The sequence below is a fragment of the Anopheles coustani genome, chromosome 3 (genome assembly GCF_943734705.1).
Source record: "Anopheles coustani chromosome 3, idAnoCousDA_361_x.2, whole genome shotgun sequence".
Lineage (NCBI taxonomy): Eukaryota > Metazoa > Arthropoda > Insecta > Diptera > Culicidae > Anopheles > Anopheles coustani.
In genome coordinates, this window is record NC_071288.1 from 50057868 (window position 1) to 50079455 (window position 21588).

Genomic DNA, 21588 nt, shown 5'->3' on the forward strand with positions numbered 1-21588 from the left:
TTCTCCGTGCAGTGCGGGAATTTAATGAGTCTGCTGATCTGTTCGACTTCAACACCTCCCTCTCCACCTTCCGTGCCAACCTTCGCCATTCTCCTTCCTCATAAACTGTATCCGTTCTATTCCCTTTCCATTTTTGCAACATCGCCATTTCCATCACTGTTCTGTTAAACTGTATGCCCCCGCTAAGAATTTGTTAGATTTAAGACTTTATAGAGTGTGAAGCTTGAGGCAGACACCAGTAAGCCAATAAATACAATACAATACAATACAATACAAAAGTAGTAGTAGGAAGTATGGCTTATAGAGGCTTTGGGACGTGTGGCTTCTTTCGCCTCTATAATCTGCAGCGAAAGTAGTAGTAGGTAGGACTTATAGAGGCTTTGGGCCCGTGTGGCTTCTTTCACCTCTCTGCAGCGAAAGAGAGCGATCGTAGCTGGAATCGGGTTTATATACCAACGAACACGAGTCCAGGACTCGTTCGTCCTTCGTGGTACCGTTCCTCGCTGCTAGTTCCAGCGATGCTGTCGTTGACATCTAGATGGCTCCGATGGTCGCCACAGCTGTATTTAAGAAATTGTTTGCTGAATTCATACCAGCAAGCAATGAAAATAAATTACTCATTTATTACTACTGTATTGAAGAAACCGGCATATCGGAAAAAATGAACAGAAGCAATCAATCACAGTCAAGCATTAAGCAATATTTATTAGATAGAACATTAATTAGCCGTTAAGGCGTGCGCGTACAATCAAGCTTAAACGCAACTTATGGATCAAAGAATTATAGTCTTATCATACTGGTCACCAATGGTGGCGTTGGGAAAGCCACTGCACTGTCAAACGAGGGGGCCGTTGGTGAAATGAGCTTGCTCAATACACCAGTTTGAAACTCCAGCGACTTTCAAAAGCCACCATTGGTGACCAGTGTGATAAGGCCATGAAATCATCCCCATCATTGGCGTTCCACGTTCAATGAAATTCTTAAGCTATAACCACTAACATTTATTTCAAATTCGAATCAAAAACGGAACACTAAAAACACCTATCGATTTCTCTTTAATATATGAAATGTTAACAACTCGCAAATGAAAACAAGAAAAGCTGCAAACCATTGCATGGCGGTAAACCATACGAGCGCCCAAAGATTTTCCATTTTTACAAGGTTTTTTTCATAAATATCTATGGCTTCGGTCTTCATATGTCGCATTCTTTGGAAAGCAACGATTACCATCTGTCTCCACCTTTGTTGTAGTCCCGCCTCGAACACTGTTCTCCGAAATTTTGCAAAATGATGTTGGTAGATAGATTTCATTTCGAATTCAAAGACTGCTAACCTTTCGGGAAAAGTCTGCTCCAAGAAGTCAAGCCGTTGTTTTCCATTCGTTGGATCAAAATTCGCAATATCGACGGCCAACAGTTCCAATTCGTAACGGAAACTTAAAATTGCTAACCTGTACAATTCACTGAAAACACCAAATTCTAACTTAACGCCATCCAAGGGAAGATCAAACTCTTCTAAATTGTATGTTTGATTAATTATAAACAATGGAATGTCCAGCTCTTTTAGATCACGTATGGTGCGAGGATCGGGTTCCGTCGGTCGCTCGATGACATAGGAAATGACTATCGTTTCATAAGCACATTTCAGCTGAAACAACAGGATGATCATGGCGACAGCGAACAGTTTTTCACATCGTCCCGTGAAGCGTAGGTTCCGTTTCTCAAAACCGAACATCGCTAGAAAGAACAGATTGTTTTGCAACAGATTTGGAACAGCATGATGCCCTAGACATGATAATAGACATAGTGCCAAGAGAGCTATCCACACTCCTGGTGAGAATGGCTTAAGAACCATCGAGCTGATCGATATGGGGGCTCCGCGTGGGGCAAGAATGGCTAATTTTAACATTTCTATTCCATCGACCATTCTGGAGGAATGGTTTGCGCAAAACAACCGAGGCATAAGTATGATTGACCTAGCTCTAGGCAAACATTTTACAAGAGGCTCTGATGAGCTACAATCCAATTTGATCACGTTACACAGAATTCCAAGCCATTCAAAGAACAACTTAAAAAGCATTATATCCTCCCCAGAAACGTTTCCGGACTCAAACGTGTAAACGTTTTCGACGTACACAGCATCCACTTCCGTTGGTCCTAGCGTGAAGAGTCGGTCGTACAGCACTTTTTCCACCGTTGGAAATCCAGCGTGTAAAGTAGGTCTAACCGGGTTATAATCGAAAGTGTAAACTGCGTCTACGTTGTATGCTATCATGATTACATTAAGTATACCATGTGGAAAGAGTGTTTTTGCTACCAGCGGAACCAGCGACAAGTCATTCGCTTTGAATAATATAAATACTATCGAATGGTACGGTATCGCGTGTATCCACATCTGCATGTTGCTAGGAGATACTGTTTCGTCCAAGTGTTCCATCACGATCACCACCACGGTTGGCGTCAAATACGTTGGTTCATATTCTGTCGAAAGATCTGCTTGCAATAGAACCATTTCTTCACCCAGAAACAAGTCTTGAGCAAGTGAATTCTGCATCATTGATGAGGTCGAGGACATGCTGAACTGCAGAATCCAACAAACTACTGTACCACGGTAACCCTCTTTTACTGCTAAGGTTACATTTCTCACATATTTTGTGGTCTCGTTTGCCCTTTGAATGTCTAATGATTGTCCTTTGACAACCAATGCCGTTAACAGGAGCAGCTTTAGCTGAATGTCCATAGCTATCAACAAAGTAAAATACACTGATGGTTCTCTCAGCTATATTAAACTGCAACACTGACTTTCATCAGTTAATGGATGATTCAGAAGGGAGATATAATTGGTGGGGAACACCCAACCTAGATACTCTCAGGATTCTAACGCAAATAAACCTTGGAACATCTAATGATAAAAGTAATTGCTCACACGATGTGCACACGATTCTGATCTGAACGGCAGATAAAACAAATAATTAACTAAATTAATATCCTACATTAGCGAATGAATGACATTTTAGCATGGCTTTTATTTATTCTTAACTAACTCATTTTGATGGCAATTTGAGACCACTTTCGCTCTCGCAAACCTGCAACTCTCAACGATCTGCAACGAAAAATAAAAAAATCAAGAATAATAAATCTCTGTAGTTTTTTATCAATCATACTATCAAGAAATAAAAAACACATAACATTTAATTTGGACTACGATACTTCGTGAAGAAACGACAACTGACGATACAACATCAAATCGATTGGGTGCCGTGGAAGCGTCGCTCGAGTTGGTATTTAGTGTTTAAAATGACAGAAAGATTACATTTTGGTCTGTCAAACTACCATTGCTGCATGCTGCTCAAGTGATGATCACACCTCATCTCCCGAGCTCGCGGTTCGTTGGTACAATGACCAGATGTTGAAAATACTCACAACCATCAACAACAAGCGTTGGTCGTCGGTCCTCGATCGCACGCACACAATTTGACGCGAACCATGCGTGTTATCTTGCGTTTAACTAACAGCATAGCTTGATGTGCGCATGGGGACGTCCAACACGCGAACGCTGAACGCACCAACGAGCAGTGTCTCACGAGCAGTCGCGCAATCAAGTGTAACCACATCATGAGCACGGACGAGAAATACGTTTTCTACGGCGGACCACTGGAAGAGCCGATCGAGGCGGGATGTCGTTCGCTGGGCGAGCTGATCATCAAGCGGCTGAAGGAGAATGGAGACGAAGTAGCTTTCGTAAGTACCGGAGCAGTGGACGCTTTAAGCGATGCGCCACAGGTTAATTGACCTTCGCCCATTCACTAGATTGATGCGGTGACGGATGAGAAGTTCACGTACGCCGATGTGCTGGAGCGCTCGGTGCGGTTGGCGAACCGGTTCCACCGGGTGGGTATCAAGAAGGACACGGTGGTGGCGGTGATGTGCGAGAACCGCATCGAGCTACCGATCGTCACGTTTGCCGCGACGTACCTTCGGGCGATCCCGATCCTGCTCAATCCGGGCTACACCGCCTCCGAACTGGCACACGTCCTGAAGCATACGCAACCACGAGCAATCTTTGCGTCCCCGTTTGCAATGACCACCCTGCAACCGCTCCTGCGCACGGTTCGATCGGTGAAACTGACCGTACTCTTTGGTGACAAACGACCTCACCCAAAGGTGACTTTGTTCCGCGAGCTGTTCGACCGTAACCGGGCTCAGTTCATCACCTTCACACCGCAACCGGTTCAGGTAAACGATCAGGTCGGGCTAATGATACTGTCCTCCGGTACAACGGGACTCCCTAAAGCGGTCCAATTGACGCACTACAACGTGATGTGTGTGCTGGCGTACATGCGCGAGAATGCTAGTATCTTCCCATTCGAGCAGATTTGTCTCGGACTGCTGCCGTACTTCCACGTGTACGGCTACATGGTGCTGCTGCACTCGCTACTCAACAAACGCCAGCTAGTGTCACTGCCAAAGTTCGAACCGACCCTCTTCCTATCGTCAATCGAGAAGTACCGGGTGACGATCGCCTCCCTAGCACCACCGCTGATGGTCTTTCTAGCTAAGAGCCCCCTGGTAGACAAATACGATCTCAGCTCGCTGGTGTTCCTCGGTTGCGGAGCGGCTCCACTAAGCAAGGAGCTCGAGCTGGCGGTTATGAAGCGTCTGCCGAAGCTGCAGATGATTCTGGTCGGGTACGGACTGAGTGAGACTTCGCTGGGTGTGATGACCCGCGCCTCGGACGTACACGGAAGCGTCGGCAAGGTGAACAAGCTAAGCTGGGTGAAGGTGGTGGATGTGGGAACGGGACGCACGCTCGGCCCCAACCAGGTCGGTGAGATCTGCGTCAAGGGTCCGCTGGTGATGAAAGGCTACCTGAACAACGCCAAGGAAACGCGTGAAATGTTCGACCGGGATGGCTGGCTGCATACCGGCGACACCGGGTACTTTGACGAGGACGAGAACTTCTTCATCGTCGACCGCATCAAGGACCTGATCAAGTACAAAGGCTTCCAGGTGCCACCGGCCGAGGTGGAGGCAGTCCTGCTGACGCACCCATCGATCAGGGACTGCGCCGTGATAGGACTGCCGGATGCGGCCGCCGGTCAGCTTCCGTTGGCGTTCGTCGTGCTTCAACCTGGTGCCAATGTGAGCGAAGCGGAAGTACGGGAGTACGTCGCCAGCCGATTGTCCAAGCAGAAGCAACTGCACGGTGGCGTACGGTTCGTGCACGAGATCCCCAAGACGGCCAGTGGCAAGATTCTACGCCGTGAGCTGCAGGCTCTGCTCACGAAGGCGAAGCTCTAAGCGCTCCACTTATCGCGAGTCCCAAGTGAAGTGATAGCGTACCCGGTTTCTGCAGGTCACTCCGATAAAAGAACAACACCCCATATGACTTGCGGGAACGAGGTAGCCCATATAATCTTGATGTAGCGTATAGTCAATAAATAAAAACTCCTACCTCCCGGCGCTTGTCCCCCACGCAAATATTTGATTGTTTTGCTTTCCCTCCACGCTGGACGATAAGCTTACGGTGATACGCGTAACGTCGTGGTCATGATGGTGGTGGTAGTTTTCTTTTCTATGCCGGCTGAGGTCTGATAACGAATGATGGTGCTCGGAAAGAGCGTTTACAACGGGTCATCTTCATTCCTTACTACAACCATGGATGGGACTGCAGCATCCGAGCAGTTTGTGTTGTACGGTGGCGATCTTCGGAACAGCATCGAAGATGGATGTCGATCGTTCGGAGAGCTTGTCGTCAAACGGTTGTACCGTAATGGAGATAAAGTGGCGCTGGTAAGTCCTTGTTCGCCTTATCAATAACTCTATGGTAAACTGTGGACTCTATTAATTTGTTACTACTAACTTGGTAAACTGAAACGAAGTGGATATAGATGTTCATTCTTTCCCTACTCTTTTAGGTTGATGGAGTCACCGGGGAGTCGCTTACGTACCATCAGATCCTCGAGCGCTCGCTCAAACTGGCCAACCGGTTCCATCGCATGGGCATCAAGCGGAACAGCGTCGTCGGTATCAGCAGCGAAAACAGTCTGCACTTTCCGGTCATTACCTTCGCAACGGTCATGCTTGGTGGAACGGTGCTACCCATCAATCATGGCTACACGATGTCGGAGTTCGCGCATGCACTCCAGCTTACCAAACCGGTCGCCATTTTTGCATCACCAAAACCGCTTGCAACGATCATGGCGCTGCGTGGTCAGTCGCCGTTCATAAAGCTACTGGTTTCGCTGGGTAGAGGAAGGCCACCTGGGCGTGTTGCCCTGTTTAAGGACCTTTTCGACAGCAGTCCCATCCACAGTCTGACCGCGTTCACGCCCCAACCGGTGCCACTGCAGCGACAAGTCGCGCTGATGGTAATGTCCTCCGGTACGACCGGACTCCCAAAAGCGGTTCAGTTGACGCATCACAATGTTATGGCGGTGATGGCGTACCAGGCGGAGGATCCCCGCTACACCGAACTTCCTGTGCCGATCCGTGTACTTGGTCTTCTGCCCTTCTACCATGTGTTTGGATTCATGCTGTCGCTGAACAGCTGCCTCAACGCCGTTCCCATGGTGGTGTTGCCCCGCTTCGAGCCCCATCTCTTCCTGCGCACGCTTCAGGATCACCGCATCACGATGGTCAGTCTCGTGCCACCACTGATGGTGTTCCTCGCCAAAAGCCCCCTGGTGGACGAGTACGATCTCAGCTCGCTGTATGCCGTTCTCTGCGGAGCGGCCCCATTGAGTCGCGAGATCGAGGAGCTCGTTCGTACCCGTCTCCCGAACGTGGCCACCGTGCGAACCGGGTATGGTATGAGCGAGACATCCCTGGGCGTAATTTCGCGCACGAACGACAAGGTTGGCTCGGTCGGGAAGGTGCACAAAACGACTCGCGCCAAAGTGGTCGACATGGAGACGGGCCAACCGCTCGGACCCGGTCGGGCTGGGGAAATCTGCGTCAAAGGGCCCCTTATCATGAAGGGCTACCTCGACAACGAGCTGGCCACACGGGAAACAATCGACAAGGACGGTTGGCTGCACACCGGTGACATCGGGTACTACGATACCGAGGGAGATTTCTTCATCGTCGATCGACTCAAGGATCTGATCAAGTACAACGGCTACCAGGTACCACCGGCCGAGCTGGAGGACGCACTTCTCAGCCACCCGAAGGTACGTGATGCTGCGGTCGTCGGTATTCCGGATGAGGCGGCCGGAGAACTGCCGGCTGCATTCGTCGTGCTCCAACCGAACGCAAAGGCCAGTGAGACGGAACTGGTCGAATTTGTGGCACCGAAGTTGTCACCCCAGAAACGTCTCCGAGGAGGTGTTTTCTTTCTAGATGAAATCCCTAAAACTGGCAGTGGCAAGATCTTGCGTCGTCAACTGCGAGCGTTGGTTCATCAGAAGGCTAAGCTTTGAGTGAATATAGAAGAGACTTTCAAAATGGTGACACACAAGATTGTCCCTGCAGAAGAAAAATGAATCTGTTCGTATCAAACCACAGCATCTTAGATAAGATAATTCCTTCTTCAAATGGACAAATTTTGCTGTCTTTTTCTCTACATACTTACCTTAAAGCTCTAAAACTGTGACCTACCCGTTTTTGTCGTCTCATCGACCGCTATCATTTGATTCAAATTGTGTGTGCTGATTAAGATTCATTTAAAGACAGTTTGATCATTGTTTGCCCGAGCTCGATATCGAACTCGTCTTTTCCACTCTAAACCTAACCATGAATGTCTAGAATGGTCAATAAAAGGGGTAAAAATTAATTTCAACCAACCCATTAAATAAACGGTATAAATTGGTGTTTCGTTCCGCGTGGGTCAGAATTGAATGCGTTGAAAGAAGTCTTTGCGTTTGTGTGAACGGTTTCTTTCCGATGCACGCCCACATCCTTTTGGGCTAGAAACCGATGCCAATGGCAGACCTAATGCTGGTGGGAAAGAATTTTAATTTTAAAGGATAATGAATTCAAAGAATCGTGATGTAATCCTTCTTTGCGCCAAAGGCACTCAGCGGAAAGGACAGATCCGTCACGTGCCCTCGTGGGATGTTAGACGAAGCTCCTTTTTTCTCTTTATCCACGGCTACCGAACAGTAAAATGTGTTCAGAAATAAAAATAAAAAATAACTTTAGCATGGTTTGTGGCTATCCATCGTATAGCATTTTGCCACGGAATGTTATTTTAAACTGTTCTTCTCTCCACAGAACCACGATGTCGTTGTACCAGTGGAATCAATTTCACTAATTAACTGTTACAGTTCCTTCGTCCCGATGTTCTCCTTTACTCTCGCTTGCAGTGGCCATGAGAAATGGATCGAAATTAAATGCCAAATCTGCGAACACTCTAAACTCCACTCTAGGGCTTACGGCTTGTGGAAACTGCAGTTAAAACCCAACGATCAAGCCGGCCGATAATTTGTGACCATGTCAAGCAGCCATTCCTTTCCGCCGGTTGGTCCACCCTTAGAGATAAATAATCATCTTCTGCCCGCCAGGGAAGACTCTCTGCGACTCGGAGTCTTACGGGAACCTCTCATCTAAATTAGTTCCCGGTAGGGATAGTGTTTTTATTTTATTGCCCGTAATGCACTCGACTGAGGCAGTGCGAGTGTAAAGGTTTCACTTTTTCGACCACGGTTTTATCATCTGGCATGCCATAGTAAATTTAATCCATGGCATCCTGAATTTATTCATTTGAAAGTTAAAAAAATGTTTATTTGACTTTAATTAAAATATGATCAATCTGCAATAGAATTAAAGAAAAGTAACGTAGCTTTATGACTTTTTTACTAAATGTTTCGTAGTAACATGAATTTCTAAAAATATTCTAATCTACAGTCTAATTTTACTGTCCAGTTTAGTGATAGATGAAATTCCACTTTTAAATAAAGTGCCTTGAACTCTAGCTTCTGACTTTATTTACATGGCTGTTCTTATCCTTTTGATGACAAATTTCTTAACAAATATTATTTACTCAACAAGCAACCAGAGACGACAAGAGCATTGTACAGCTTAAACCCTCGTTTACGCCACTTGTGTTTGTCGTATTTACGGTTGGTCCCATGATCAACTTACGAGACAGCTTTATCAACATCCTTATCATCAAAAACAACGCATCCGGATGAGATGGTCAGCTTCTCGAGTCATCCAAAGCATCGCTGCCTATCAGTAGGTCGCGTACCAGCCACCCGACAGCACCAGACAACAGCAAACCCAGAACGGTCTAATCGACGATGGACGAGACGCACATAATCCGCGGACCGCCGGCTCCAGAGAATCCCGGCATGGGTACCCGTTCGCTCGGTGAACTGTGCCTAAAGTTCCTACGGGAGTTTCCGGATACCATCACGATGGTTAACGGTGTCACCGGGGTCGAGTTCTCCAATGCGTACATTCTGGAGCGTTCGCTCGAACTGGCATCATATCTGCGCGAGCACAACATTCAGCGGGGCGATGTGGTGGCGATAGTGTCCGAAAACCGTATCGAGTACGTGATCACGATGATTGCCCTGTTCCTGATCGGTGCCCCAGCTGCCCTCTTCAACCCGACCTACACCTCGCGTAAGTTTCATGAAATTTACCCCCAACAGTGTTCGTCCGCTTGTTGAGAGGATAAGATAGCAATTTGGTGTGCTGTTTATGGTGCGTCTGTTTGGTTTTGATAACAGGTGAACTTGCGCACGCCCTCAATACTACTCGACCGAAGATGGTGTTTGTGTCGGGTAAGGCCAGAGCAACCCTGTTCCAAGCATGTCGATCCGCTAGACAACCTATTAACATCATTTGCTACGATAAGGCCGAACGGAGCAACACCTACGCGGATTGTTTGAGGCGATCAAGTAAGCAGTTCAAGGAGCAACCATTCCATCCCGAACCGTGCGATGTCACGTCCGAAGTGGCCGCAATTGTTATGTCCTCCGGAACTACCGGACTCCCGAAGGGTGTTCTTATCACGCATGAGAATATCATGGCTAGCATGGCGAATCTCCGAGCGGCGATCGTGTCGGGTCTGGAACTTCGAAGTATCGTGGAAGTCTTGCCCTGGTACCATGTTGCTGGTGGTATGGCTATGCTGAACTACCTCAGGTCAAACCTTAAGACGGTCTTCCTGCCCAAGTTCGAGCCCCGTGCGTACTTACGCTGCATCCAGGAGCATCGCCCGAACTTCCTTCACATTGTGCCCCCGATAGCGGTGTTCTTGGCGAAAGACCCCATAGTAGACGAGTACGATCTGTCCTCTGTGCAAACGATCGCATGTGGTGCGGCCCCACTGAGCAAGGAGGTGGAGGAACTAATCTGTGCGCGACTCCAAGTTCCTGGACTGCGAATTCGGCAAGGATACGGTATGAGCGAAACAACACAGGCCATTACATTCTACGACGGTGAGGCTCTCAAGCCGGGTAGCATCGGTAAAGTGAGGTCCGGGCAGCTGGCCAAAGTGATCGATCCGGACACGGGTCGAGCCCTCGGACCGAACCAACAAGGCGAACTCTGCTTCAAGGGATCGCTCATCATGAAGGGTTACATCGGCCAGGAAGGAGCGATCGACGCGGACGGTTGGCTACACACCGGCGACATCGGCTACTACGACGCCGATCAGGACTTTTTCATCGTCGATCGCCTCAAGGAGCTGATCAAATACAACGGATTCCAGGTACCACCGGCCGAGCTAGAGGCGCTACTACTCTCTCACCCAGCCGTAAAGGACGCAGCCGTCATTGGAATCCCCAACGAACGCACCGGTGAGCTGCCGATGGCGTTCGTAGTGCAGGCAGACGAGTCGAACGTGAGTGAACAGGAGTTGATCACGTTTGTTCAGGCAAAGGTTTCGAACGCGAAGCGACTCCGGGGTGGAGTCCAATTCATCAGTGAAATACCCAAGACGAGTAGCGGTAAAATTCTAAGGCGTACATTACGTGAGCTGGTGAAAACTCAATCAAAGTTATAGATGTTTTGAAGAAATCAAACTTTGTTATTAATACCGCTTTAAAATGTTAAATAGCTTATAAACTAGAAAGGATGTGGTAAAATACGAAAATATTGAAAAGAAGAAATTAAAATCACTTTGTTGAACAGAATCAACGATAATTTATAACTTTAAAACAAACTTGCTTAAATTAATTAAAACACTTAAAGTACATTCGGTGTAGGACCTTTAATAGCAGTAAGATATTTTTCCTTAATAAAACATAAAGAAAACACCTATATCCGTTCATTCCAATAAATTTTGTAGACTCATGTAGACACGTTTGAGAGAACCGGAATACTAATCCACTTCCTAACAGATTATTGCATGGTATACTACTGTGTCCAAAAAGTAAGGTGACATTGGATGTTAAATTTTGCGCGCCAAAAATAGCCCCTTGTTTTTATTTTTCGTATGTCACTATGCATGTTTTTGACAGCTGTGCCAAGTTTCAAGTCAAAATATCAACCCGGCTAAGAGCAGCAATTTTTTTAATTTGGTGCTACCTGTGTAATCCTCGTTGGGTAAAGATGTCTAGCACGAGCAACTTTGTTGAGCAGCGCTCGTGTATCAAATTCTGTTTGAGAAAGCCTTAAATGCACTGTACCACTTGTACACTTGTTTTTTTGACATTGTTTTGTCACCGAATGCTTTTACCAACATTCTCAACGTCTCTGCAGCGGTAATGTCGTTTCTCAAACAGAATTTGATACACGAGCGCTGCTCAACAAAGTTGCTCGTGCTAGACATCTTTACCCAACGAGGATTACACAGGTAGCACCAAATTAAAAAAAATGCTGCTCTTAGCCGGGTTGATATTTTGACTTGAAACTTGGCACAGCTGTCAAAAACATGCATAGTGACATACGAAAAATAAAAACAAGGGGCTATTTTTGGCGCGCAAAATTTAACATCCAATGTCACCTTACTTTTTGGACACAGTAGTACAAACATACACTATTTACATAAACTAAAGCATGCAAGGGAAGGCAATTCTTTTTCGTCCTGAACTGCTGTCCATGCTAGCCAACCCTGGCTTACGTGGCACGTACGTAAAAACGGCAGGTAAATGGTGATCCAATGATGAAATGAATCGAAGCAATATTGACCCAATTGCAGCATCGCCGTACCAAGGTGCGATCAAAAGAGGGCACACTGCACACTGCACTAATGGGGGAGCTGAGGCCAAAGGGAGCATGGTACACCGGTACGCTACTATGCACGCCCCATAACGACAGTGGCAGCAGCATCAGCAACATTCGCCATTTTTCCGTGTGCCGAAGGTGTGCTGTGAGCATGAGGAATTTCTTGTGGAGTGTTCATACCCACTTTCATCAGAGGGATGGTGGCGCTAGGACCGGCTGGGAATATCTCCTCCAAACGCAAAACCGATGCCAACGAACGTAGACGGAAAGATAGAGCTGGGGTTGGGACCTAGGGAGAGAATTGTTGTCTGCAGCACCGGCGAAACTTTGGTCGTCCTTGTTCTGTGTCCTATGTGTGTGTACAGATAATCATTCAATTAGTCTGATTAGGTTTCGATCGATCGATCCATCGACCGATCGGAGTTTGATGCACACCATCGACGACGCCAAAAGAAGAAAAAACATAAGAAAGGAGAGGGATTTATTTACCTCTCCTCCCGATTCAAAAACCTCCCCCGTAGAGGTCTTTGCATCAAGTGTTCGAAGGGGTGAACAGAGTGGGTTCATTCTTGCGTACCAGATGTGTCCAAAAATGCACCGGCGGGATGTAGGCTAATGGCGTTGGAGTGGGGGAATACATAACTTCGGATCCCACGTACAAAATCCGTTCCGACGTTAAAGTGGAGCGGAAAATTGTCTTATCTTCAAAGTGTACCGCAACAAGGACGATGATAGTATTTATACACCGCGAAGGGTTGGCAAGGGATCGGCGTTCTGGCAATAATGTTGGCCGTTGTACAATGTCCCCTGGATGTCCATTTCCCGCAGGGCCAAAGGTCAAGTGACGCGATGGAAAGTGTGCAGTATTTTCCGAACACTCCATCCAAGTCCACGGGGAAAAGGTGAGCACCGCCACGGCAGGTGTTAGGCATTCCCTGGACGTGACGAAACACGTCCCGAGATTGACGGACGAGCGAACGCACACGACTTGGAGGGCACACGCAACACCGTTCCCCGAGCGTCACCTGGTGCTGGTGTTTGAGGAGCAAATCGAAATCGGGGAACCGGCGGTCAACCGAGCAAGTATCGAACGTCTCGGTCGAAGGCATGCCTGCGACGGAACGAGGTTGCGTGGAGGCTTGGTAAAACATCTATAATCCTGCTCATAAATATTCAAAACATTTGTAGCAAACCACCCGAGGAACGCTGACGAGTACGAGGTACTACGAGGACCAACCTGGTGCTGGTAGTTGTGGTACTATAGTTTCTTCTACTACGACCACTGCTGCGGGGACCAGTCACCAATACCACTGCTTCGTTGCTAGAACTTCCACCACACGTTAGAACTCCAGCGGAGAACCTAAAAAGTGAGGCAGGAAAAGCCTTCGGCGAATAGCTGGCGTGCGGTGATTCCATTGCGGCAAATGTGTGAACGAAATGGCATACGTGTACCGAGAGCATCCTGCTATTCCATGGCCCGAAGCCAGGGAAGCTTTTCCGAACATCGGCAAGCCGAACCGAGAGGTGGCTCGCCCTCCCATTTCCGCCGGTTCGCGATCAGCTGGTTTTCCTTTCGGGCAGAGCTTTCCCGCAAGAAGCTTCTTGGCGCCAACAATCGCTGCGCATGTGCAGCCACGACGAGTTCGTCGGTGTTTTGCAGTTTTAGTACAACCGTTCTGACACTTCCTCCCCTCGTCGGTCGTCTGTGGCGCGTTATGCGGCACGTGCAAGTGACGTACCACGTTTTGTCGGGCCAAAGTCGGTGGCCGTACCTGACCTAGACGAATTTATTCCTACAAAGGGAACAACTGTGGATGATGGCAGCAAGGAACAACTGGTGGATACTGGCAAAGCCCAACCCCTGGTTGTAGGTCTTGCCCACTCGTGTCACGCCCAGGATTTGGAAATGCCAGACGTCAACGTTTCTTTTGATCTTCCAACCGGAAGGCATACATGTTTACCGTTCCGTAGCAGTTCTTTCCTTGCATTTTTTTTGCCTGCAAGGAACCGAGTTTCCTCTCAGTTCCACCGTTGATCAACTGCTACACCTAACCTCACCTTTAGTCCGTTGACATTTTTCACACTGCATCGCCGTCGAAACGAATTGTGCCCTCCCTCTTGCCCTCCGGGTATCCTTCCGGTAATGTGACTCTCTTCTACAAACTCCAGATATACTTCGCCGATGCACAACAGGGAACGAGAAGACGCACTGGCTGCTACTGACAAACCGCAGAGGCTCGGAAATACTGCGAATTTTTACCCTGTTTGTTTTTGACCATCGGTTGGAACGTGCTGTTTCCAAATTCAGGTGAAGAAACTATTCTTCCCTACATTCCATTCGGGTCGCCATTGCCCGTTATGGAACTAACTGTCTTCCGTGCCTTTTGTCTCTACAGTTCAGAACCCTGCCTAACAAACAAAAAATAGGAAAAGCTGGAACCCTCGGACATATGAGTACGGAATTGTTTTGTCATTTTATGCCAACCCTCCACCAACCCGAGTTGCCACATTCTAATCCGGTTTGGTTCACCAGAAACTCTCGGTCCTCAAACACACACTGGGACACACTCAGTACTAGCAGAAGAGGTACCTCAGAATCGACAACATTCCAACCCTCCCCACAAGTACAACGTCCTTATGCATCTTCGCTGTCAATAACGTTTTGGGTCAGTGTGGGAAGGCGGTCCGGACCAACCCCAAACCAAGCTGCACTTGGTTCCCGGCCGGTTCCGTCTGCTGGTGTTGTCGGTTACCGGAAGTTTTGCGTCCACCAACTGGTTCCGGGGTAGAATTCTACAGCGACGATCGTCGGTTGGAATGGAAAGTGAACCGATGGCACAGCAAACAAAGTTTTCCGTTGATTTGCGTTTGAATTGTTAGCTTTGTTGGTTGAGAATGCTAGTGTTCCTCAACGACAGTCCGACAAGGGTTCGGTGGAAAACAAAGGCTGCATAATCCCGGTTTGGTTTAACGGAGTGTTATGGTTTATCCTGGGATCGGGTCTGTAAATACACTGCCTTCAATTTGGTGGCTATTTCTTAACCCTGGTAGACCATAGTTTTATTTTCTACCTCTACTTCTTTTCTTATATTATTTTTTTTCTTGTTAGTACGGAATGAATCTGTGCATTGCAACATTAGACTGTTACTGACTTTTTTAGCTAAACAGCATTATATTCTTTTGTTGAACAGTCTTATCAATAACAAGTCGTAACCAAGGAATCTACATGCATCATACATAATTAGTTGCTCAATATATCTATTTTTTGAAGAGTGAGTGTTCCAAAAAATATTGCAAGTTTACCGTATTGTTAAATGTCATTGTCCTTAACACCCCTACTTGGTATTGAAAACTTCACAATCAGTCGATACAATAGAATTCGTTGGTAGTTCTCGTTAACATCACTTGTTTTCCTGTAGTATTATCTTCTAACACATGTATAGAACATAAACTACTCTAGAAGTGCAGCGCAACAAAGATGGTTGAAAGTAAACAACAGGTGAAATTTGTTAGCATTCGGTGTAAAATTATTCTTATGACCGAGTGACGATCGCTCAGAGAATCAACGAAATTTAACTCGATCTTTCAGTTATGATTCTCAGAATCGCAAAATCTCTAGCGGATTCCAGCGGAACGCTTCCATCCCGGACTTTTCAAGGTCATCTTTTGACACGGTGTCATACGAATAGACGGAAATTCAGAGCGTATACCAGACATTATTGTGTCGCATGATGGAAGATATGCGCTCACAATTGACGTGCGGCTCTGATGGGAGAAATTTTCCCACTAACCACTAACACTACTGCGCCACGGTGACAAACCCATCAATCATCTCGCGTAGAGGGAATCATAAAAATCCTCCGCCAAGATTCGCAGGAACTGTCGCTCTCGGTCGGGTTATAAAATCACCGCCACCGCATGGTTGACACATTTTTGGTGGCTTAAATCAATTTGCCTACGACGGTGCGCTGCCTTGCCATGCCAACCTGCCCGCGTTGTCGACCCCGGGTAGCGGTGGCCACAATCAGATCACTGTGTTGCTTCAAGCCCCCGAACTGTGTCGACAGCGTTCAGAATGGCTTAAATTTCTCTTCGGCGAGAGGCTTAGGACAGGGCCGCAACGATAGTGGGATAGTTTTCCCGGTGATGAAACTCCGGCCCGTGTACCAACAGTGTCAGGTTTGTCCTCGAAAGTTCCCCTTCTTCAGCGCCAAAGAGAACCAGTCCACACGGGGCAACGTGTTGCGCTGCGGATTGAAACTTTTTAATCGCTTCCTTATGTCAAGCGAAAACTGTGTAAACTATGCCTGATAAGTGATGCATGGCGTTTCCCGGGGCGGACATATATGGGAAGGCTAAGGAAAAGTTTTATTTTTAAACTAAATTAAAATGGTATAAATAGTTTCTAACAAAGTTGTGATAGCACAAATAAAGAATTTGAGACAAAAGAAACTTCTGACTCGTTGTTTCTAATGTTTTTAATGCATTTTATAGTTTTTTATCACCAGAGATACGCATAAGAGATGTCTACTAAATATTGTCTTCATTTATTATATTTTTAAGTAGCAAGAACGTATGAAAATATACATCATAACTAAAGCAATAGAATTGGGATGGAAAAGACTGAATAGATTCATAAATTAAAAGCATGATATTGTTTGTAACGATTTATGAAATTGCAACACGCTTACTGGTTCAACGTTTAATTCAACTTAATTCACTCAGCACCGCGTGTTCGCAGATCCCGGCAAAGCAAAAGGAACAAAATCGAAAAACCTGCCACTAAAAGGCAACCCAACACGTCAACCATAGCCGTGAAACGAGGTGGCAACAGCAGAAAGCAGCATTATACCAAGGCTTAACCGTGCTCCAGTGATCGTTTCCGGGGGTAACGTCATTGGCTTGCCTTCAATCTTTCCGACAACAGAGCACACAGAGCACATCCACAACATGACCGACCATGGTGGTCATGTTCATCGGTGCGGCGTGAGTCTCCGGGACTCAATCTTTCATCCCGATAGTGGTGGGTTATTTTTTTATTCTCTATCTTCCTTGAGTTCCTTTTCCTTGCGACCACCGTCAGAAAAAGTGGCCACCAAGCGTATCTGCTCGACGAAAGCAAAGAAAAGGGCGAGAACCGAACGTTCGACCGGAGCAAGCAACGAACAATCACGTCTTTCGGAGGCTTCCAGAAGCGAGAAGCTCCCGACGTTCGACGCCGTGTCGGTGCAATTAATAGACAAAACACTTAATTTTCCTCTCATCACTCCGGATGAATCGAGCGTTCGGTGTGTGTTTGCACCCGTTTCGCAATCGCCTTAATTCGCCAGGAGCCAGCGAGAGGAAAGCTTCGTTGGCCATTTGTTGATGCCTCAAGAAGTCGGTAGTGGTTCCGCCGGCGGAAACTAACGCTTGAGGCTCGTGTGTTAAATCCGGAATGAGCTGTTTGCCGACGCTGTTTGAAATCAAACGAGATCAACAAGATGTGGCCACATCGCAGCCAGACATCCATCGTGTTCGCCTGCAGCCCGCAACGTCCTTCCGGGATGCGATTCCCTTCCCTCCCAGGGCTGTTCATTGTTTTCCAACTGTCTGATTTCCTCACCAGTGGAACTACTTTGCTTTGCGCGCGATCTACACGAAAGTGTCTGAGCTGAACGAAAGATGCTGAACGGAAAAAGAAATGAACGATAGAACGAACAAACAAACAAACAAACAAATGAAAATAGAAAACGATGAAGACTTCCATTCCGTTATGCTGCTATGGAAACAAATGATGAGGTCCTCCAGTTTCTTTAACCGGATGTTCCACGGCCTTCCGCCTCCTGCTTATGGTTACCCTGCAAGTTTTGCCCGAAAGCTAGTGAATTTATAACCACGACTTGCTGACCACTGAATCCCATTCCAACTGTCCCAAACCCTGTTCTTCGTATGTCGTCGTGACTCCGTAATAATCTCCTCCGGTTTGCGAACTTGCCCGAACCGGAAGCACGTCAGCACAAGCACCAAACCGACGACCGAAAAGTGAAACGAAAAAAGGTCCGAAAAATGGCACCCATAAGCACACAAGGTCGTGGACAGGGAAAGTCATAATGGTATTATGAATAAATAATACTTTGACAATGTTAAGTTGCATTTGTCCACGAGATTAAAATAATTATCGAGGATTCCACCCGACTGCGGACAATCCAGAGTGTCCCACTTGGGTACCATTTCGTTGGCCATAACGTGCATGAAAACAAAACGGAATGGTGACACTCAGGCGGACGGGGGGGAGGGGTGTGAAGAGAGGCCACATTTAAAATCCACCCAAACTGTAGAAGCGGAGGAAAATAAGGGACATCACGCGAAATCCTTTTCCCAACTTCATAGCAAACACATGGAGTTGCGAGCGAACAAGCGAACGAACGGAGAGAAAACACAAACAAACGTGCAGCATCTTTCGTGACGCGAGTCGCAGAGATTAGTCCCGACAATTGTACGCCACCGTGGGGAAACCAAATGGAATGACTTCTGGATGGCACACTTCAACCCCCCGTTCGCATGGGAGTAAGGCGATGTATTGTGAAAGGGGAAATTTAGGGAGCGGTTTTTGGAGTGGAAAATGTTGCAAAGCGAGTGCAAAACGTCAAACGCAGCTTAACGTGATAATAGGAAAGATTAAGTGTTCCATAAACAATCCGTGTGTCGCTGCTAAGAGCCAGTTAAATGGGAACATTGTTTTACACATTTGCAGCATGTGAAGGAAGGATCATGAAAGCTTGCACAGAAACTATTAGACAAGATTTTGCTTCCTCTTATCTGACTGTTTATCGTTCTCTTCTAATTGTGAAATTTTTCAGTTTTACTTGGAGGAAAACTGGAATGCAAACTGGTTTTGAGGAATTATGCTTTAGAATGGCTTCAAGTCGTTCACATTTATAAGTAAACTTAAGTATTTTCCATTTTATTAACCATGTTGGAAGTTTGTCAAATTGCAGAATAAAATATTACAATTATCGCTTCGTTTGAAAAGAACTTTTTACTCTAGAATGGCAGAATGGGGAGATGTAAAATGGCCTTCTCAAAAAACATTGAAAAATTCGGACACTCACAATCTAGAGAAACACATTTTTTCCAAACCGATCAATAAATTGAAATGTCCATCAAACCGTGGACAACTTTTCCGCAACTCCCACCGTCAGCGGCAATTACCCAATTTGGCAGTAAATTTTGGTGGCTTTGAAAACGCTCAATCGTTCGCGTTTGGCAACTCAAGCAGTCCAAGCTCGACAACCGAGGAGAATTTTTCATCATCTCGCAAAAGGCTTTCGGCAGTCGATCGGCCGCGGTCAACGTCGGCGACAACTTTCCATGTACCCGTTCATTCACCGTCCAACCTCGAGTGTCCATTTGTCACGCCGGGATGGTCATAGCACCGTAGTGGGTGTGCCGGAGAGGCATACATTTTCATCACCTCCGATGGGGTGGCAAGTCGCAAACCCGAGCCAAGACTTAGGGTCATGATTGAAGACGAACGTGTTGCCATTGTCGTCGCGCCGTTTTCCTGCGCTCCATGAATGTGATCAAATGTGAAGTGACTGAACGGAGATAGCAAGAAAGAGCGGGCGATGAATTGATGGCACATTTTCCGATGCGCCCGCTGAAGAGGGCCCCATTTTGGCATGGGGGAACCGTTTAGCACGTCTTCGAAAAAATCGTTCCAACGCGTCGGGGATCATTTTCCATTTTTCACCCTCTTGAGGAGAGAAAATGCGTGCCGGGAAAACATGCAGGCCGCGCGTTGAAGGATGTTGACGTGAGAAACTTTCCTAGCTAAAACAAGGCAAGAAAAAAAACAACCACTGACACATCCCGTTTACCTAGGCTCGCCGAGACCAGAGGTTTATTGAGGAGACTGCGATTTCGGCAGGGCACATGAAAGGAAAATATCGGAAAGCGAACGAAAATCACTACCATCGAGAGGAGAGCCGTGCGGTAGAATTTTATAAATTACCTCATCAATTTCGTAAATATTCATGACGTGAGAAGTTCGATAAATTGTTCCTCTTTGCCAGTTTCCACAATTTTCGACACCATTCCTCCTCACTTACGATGGAAAATATTCGTCAAAATCAATTCCTTTTGGGATCAAAAATCTCAGTTCGAAGAGAAGCGTTTTCACAAGGATTGTTTTTCTAAAATAAGTGTACTATATTAAAAATTGAACATTTAATTGAAAACATGTTGTTCCATAAGGAACAAGGAATGAGAAATATAGTAATAAGGCCGAAAAGGGGGGAAACATATATATAAGTGAAATAAACCAGAAAATACTTGGTTACATGATATAGTCACAACATCATTTTTTATCTCTGTTTACATAATCAAGCGCAATAAATCTCCACCATTCATGTTGTTCGGAGAAGATTGAAATTCTGAAATAAATGAAACGGATTAATATGAGTTACTTGATACGAGAGCAACTTAAGAAATTCCCAAAATGTGAATCGTTCAATTATTGCCCTTCCATAGATCATAATTCCTACCGTGACCGACGGTTCGTTTTTCGTGGATTCAACCGCTCAAATAATAAAGAGAACCAGCAGGATGTTTGTCTGGAATTTATTTCAGGTGTTTAAGAGTTGTTTGCTTTCGTTACATATGTTCAGAGCAACAAAGCAAGCTAATCTTCTACAAGAACAATTATTATCATTCCATTTCAAATCGACTGTAAACCTAGTTTGCATCCTTTTCCACATGAAGGTAACCAGGCGTTCTATTATTAGTTTTGCTGAATGATCCTTGGAGAGTCACTGAAGCCTGATTTCCCTAAACTGCAATATGTGATGAATAAACACCTGAAAACGTTCACCGACTCTTCAGTATACCCCCAAAACCCACCTCAATGCCCACCCGAGAAAGGATAACTAAAAATCCCATCCGGTCGGCCAATGGCTTTCGGATGAGCAAACTTTATCGCTCCAAACTGGTCGTCACTATGGTTTCGCTCTATTTCCTCTTCCTCGCACCCGCTTCCCCACGGTCCTCTCCCTCGAACACAACACACATTTAATTCCACTCAATGGCACCGGACGCTGGAACAGGCAACGGCCAGGAGACGAACCCTTTCCCGAAGGGAGCAATCAGAATCGAAGCAACAACACAAAACCCCAAAACAAGCTGCGGGTGAGTGTGCCGGGTCGGAAAGCGGATTTGTTCGTCATGCCACACCAAGCCAGTTGCTTAGCGGAAGGGGACAGGAAGGAGGAACAAAGATGGTGAGAGGCACCCGGGAAAGTGCGGTTTAGAATTTGTTCAAATTAAGTCCGGTTAGCAGAGCCTGGCATGGCTTGGGTCTCCGTCGGTCACTTTGCTGTCAGCATTTGCTTCCCATTGGTGCTGCCTTTTTTTCTGTCATTTGTTTCGTGTTTTGCACTTGTGCCGGAATCCATTTTCCCAGCGCACACACACACACACACACACATGC

The 21588-nt window shown here is 46.6% G+C and overlaps 3 protein-coding genes across 3 annotated transcripts; all 3 read left to right on the top strand.

Annotated features, from left to right (window-relative positions):
• The first annotated feature begins 3614 nt into the window (after nucleotides 1–3614).
• On the top strand, nucleotides 3615–5464 carry LOC131271343 (uncharacterized). Its single transcript, XM_058272742.1, has 2 exons — nucleotides 3615–3740; nucleotides 3810–5464. Exons 1-2 carry the CDS (start codon nucleotides 3615–3617, stop codon nucleotides 5298–5300), a joined length of 1617 nt encoding a protein of 538 aa, XP_058128725.1. The 3' UTR covers nucleotides 5301–5464.
• Nucleotides 5465–5657: 193 nt separating this feature from the next.
• LOC131258779 (uncharacterized) lies at nucleotides 5658–7420 on the top strand. Its single transcript, XM_058260158.1, has 2 exons — nucleotides 5658–5792; nucleotides 5918–7420. Exons 1-2 carry the CDS (start codon nucleotides 5658–5660, stop codon nucleotides 7418–7420), a joined length of 1638 nt encoding a protein of 545 aa, XP_058116141.1.
• Nucleotides 7421–9241: 1821 nt separating this feature from the next.
• On the top strand, nucleotides 9242–10956 carry LOC131262461 (uncharacterized). Its single transcript, XM_058264470.1, has 2 exons — nucleotides 9242–9569; nucleotides 9677–10956. Exons 1-2 carry the CDS (start codon nucleotides 9242–9244, stop codon nucleotides 10954–10956), a joined length of 1608 nt encoding a protein of 535 aa, XP_058120453.1.
• Nucleotides 10957–21588: the final 10632 nt, after the last annotated feature.

Coding starts and splice junctions, on each gene's coding strand:
- LOC131271343 (XM_058272742.1), top strand. CDS start 3,615: ATGAGCACGGACGAGAAATACGTTTTCTACGGCGGACCACTGGAAGAG. Junction 3,741..3,809: donor ATGGAGACGAAGTAGCTTTC/GTAAGTACCGGA, acceptor CCCATTCACTAG/ATTGATGCGGTGACGGATGA.
- LOC131258779 (XM_058260158.1), top strand. CDS start 5,658: ATGGATGGGACTGCAGCATCCGAGCAGTTTGTGTTGTACGGTGGCGAT. Junction 5,793..5,917: donor ATGGAGATAAAGTGGCGCTG/GTAAGTCCTTGT, acceptor CTACTCTTTTAG/GTTGATGGAGTCACCGGGGA.
- LOC131262461 (XM_058264470.1), top strand. CDS start 9,242: ATGGACGAGACGCACATAATCCGCGGACCGCCGGCTCCAGAGAATCCC. Junction 9,570..9,676: donor CAACCCGACCTACACCTCGC/GTAAGTTTCATG, acceptor TTTTGATAACAG/GTGAACTTGCGCACGCCCTC.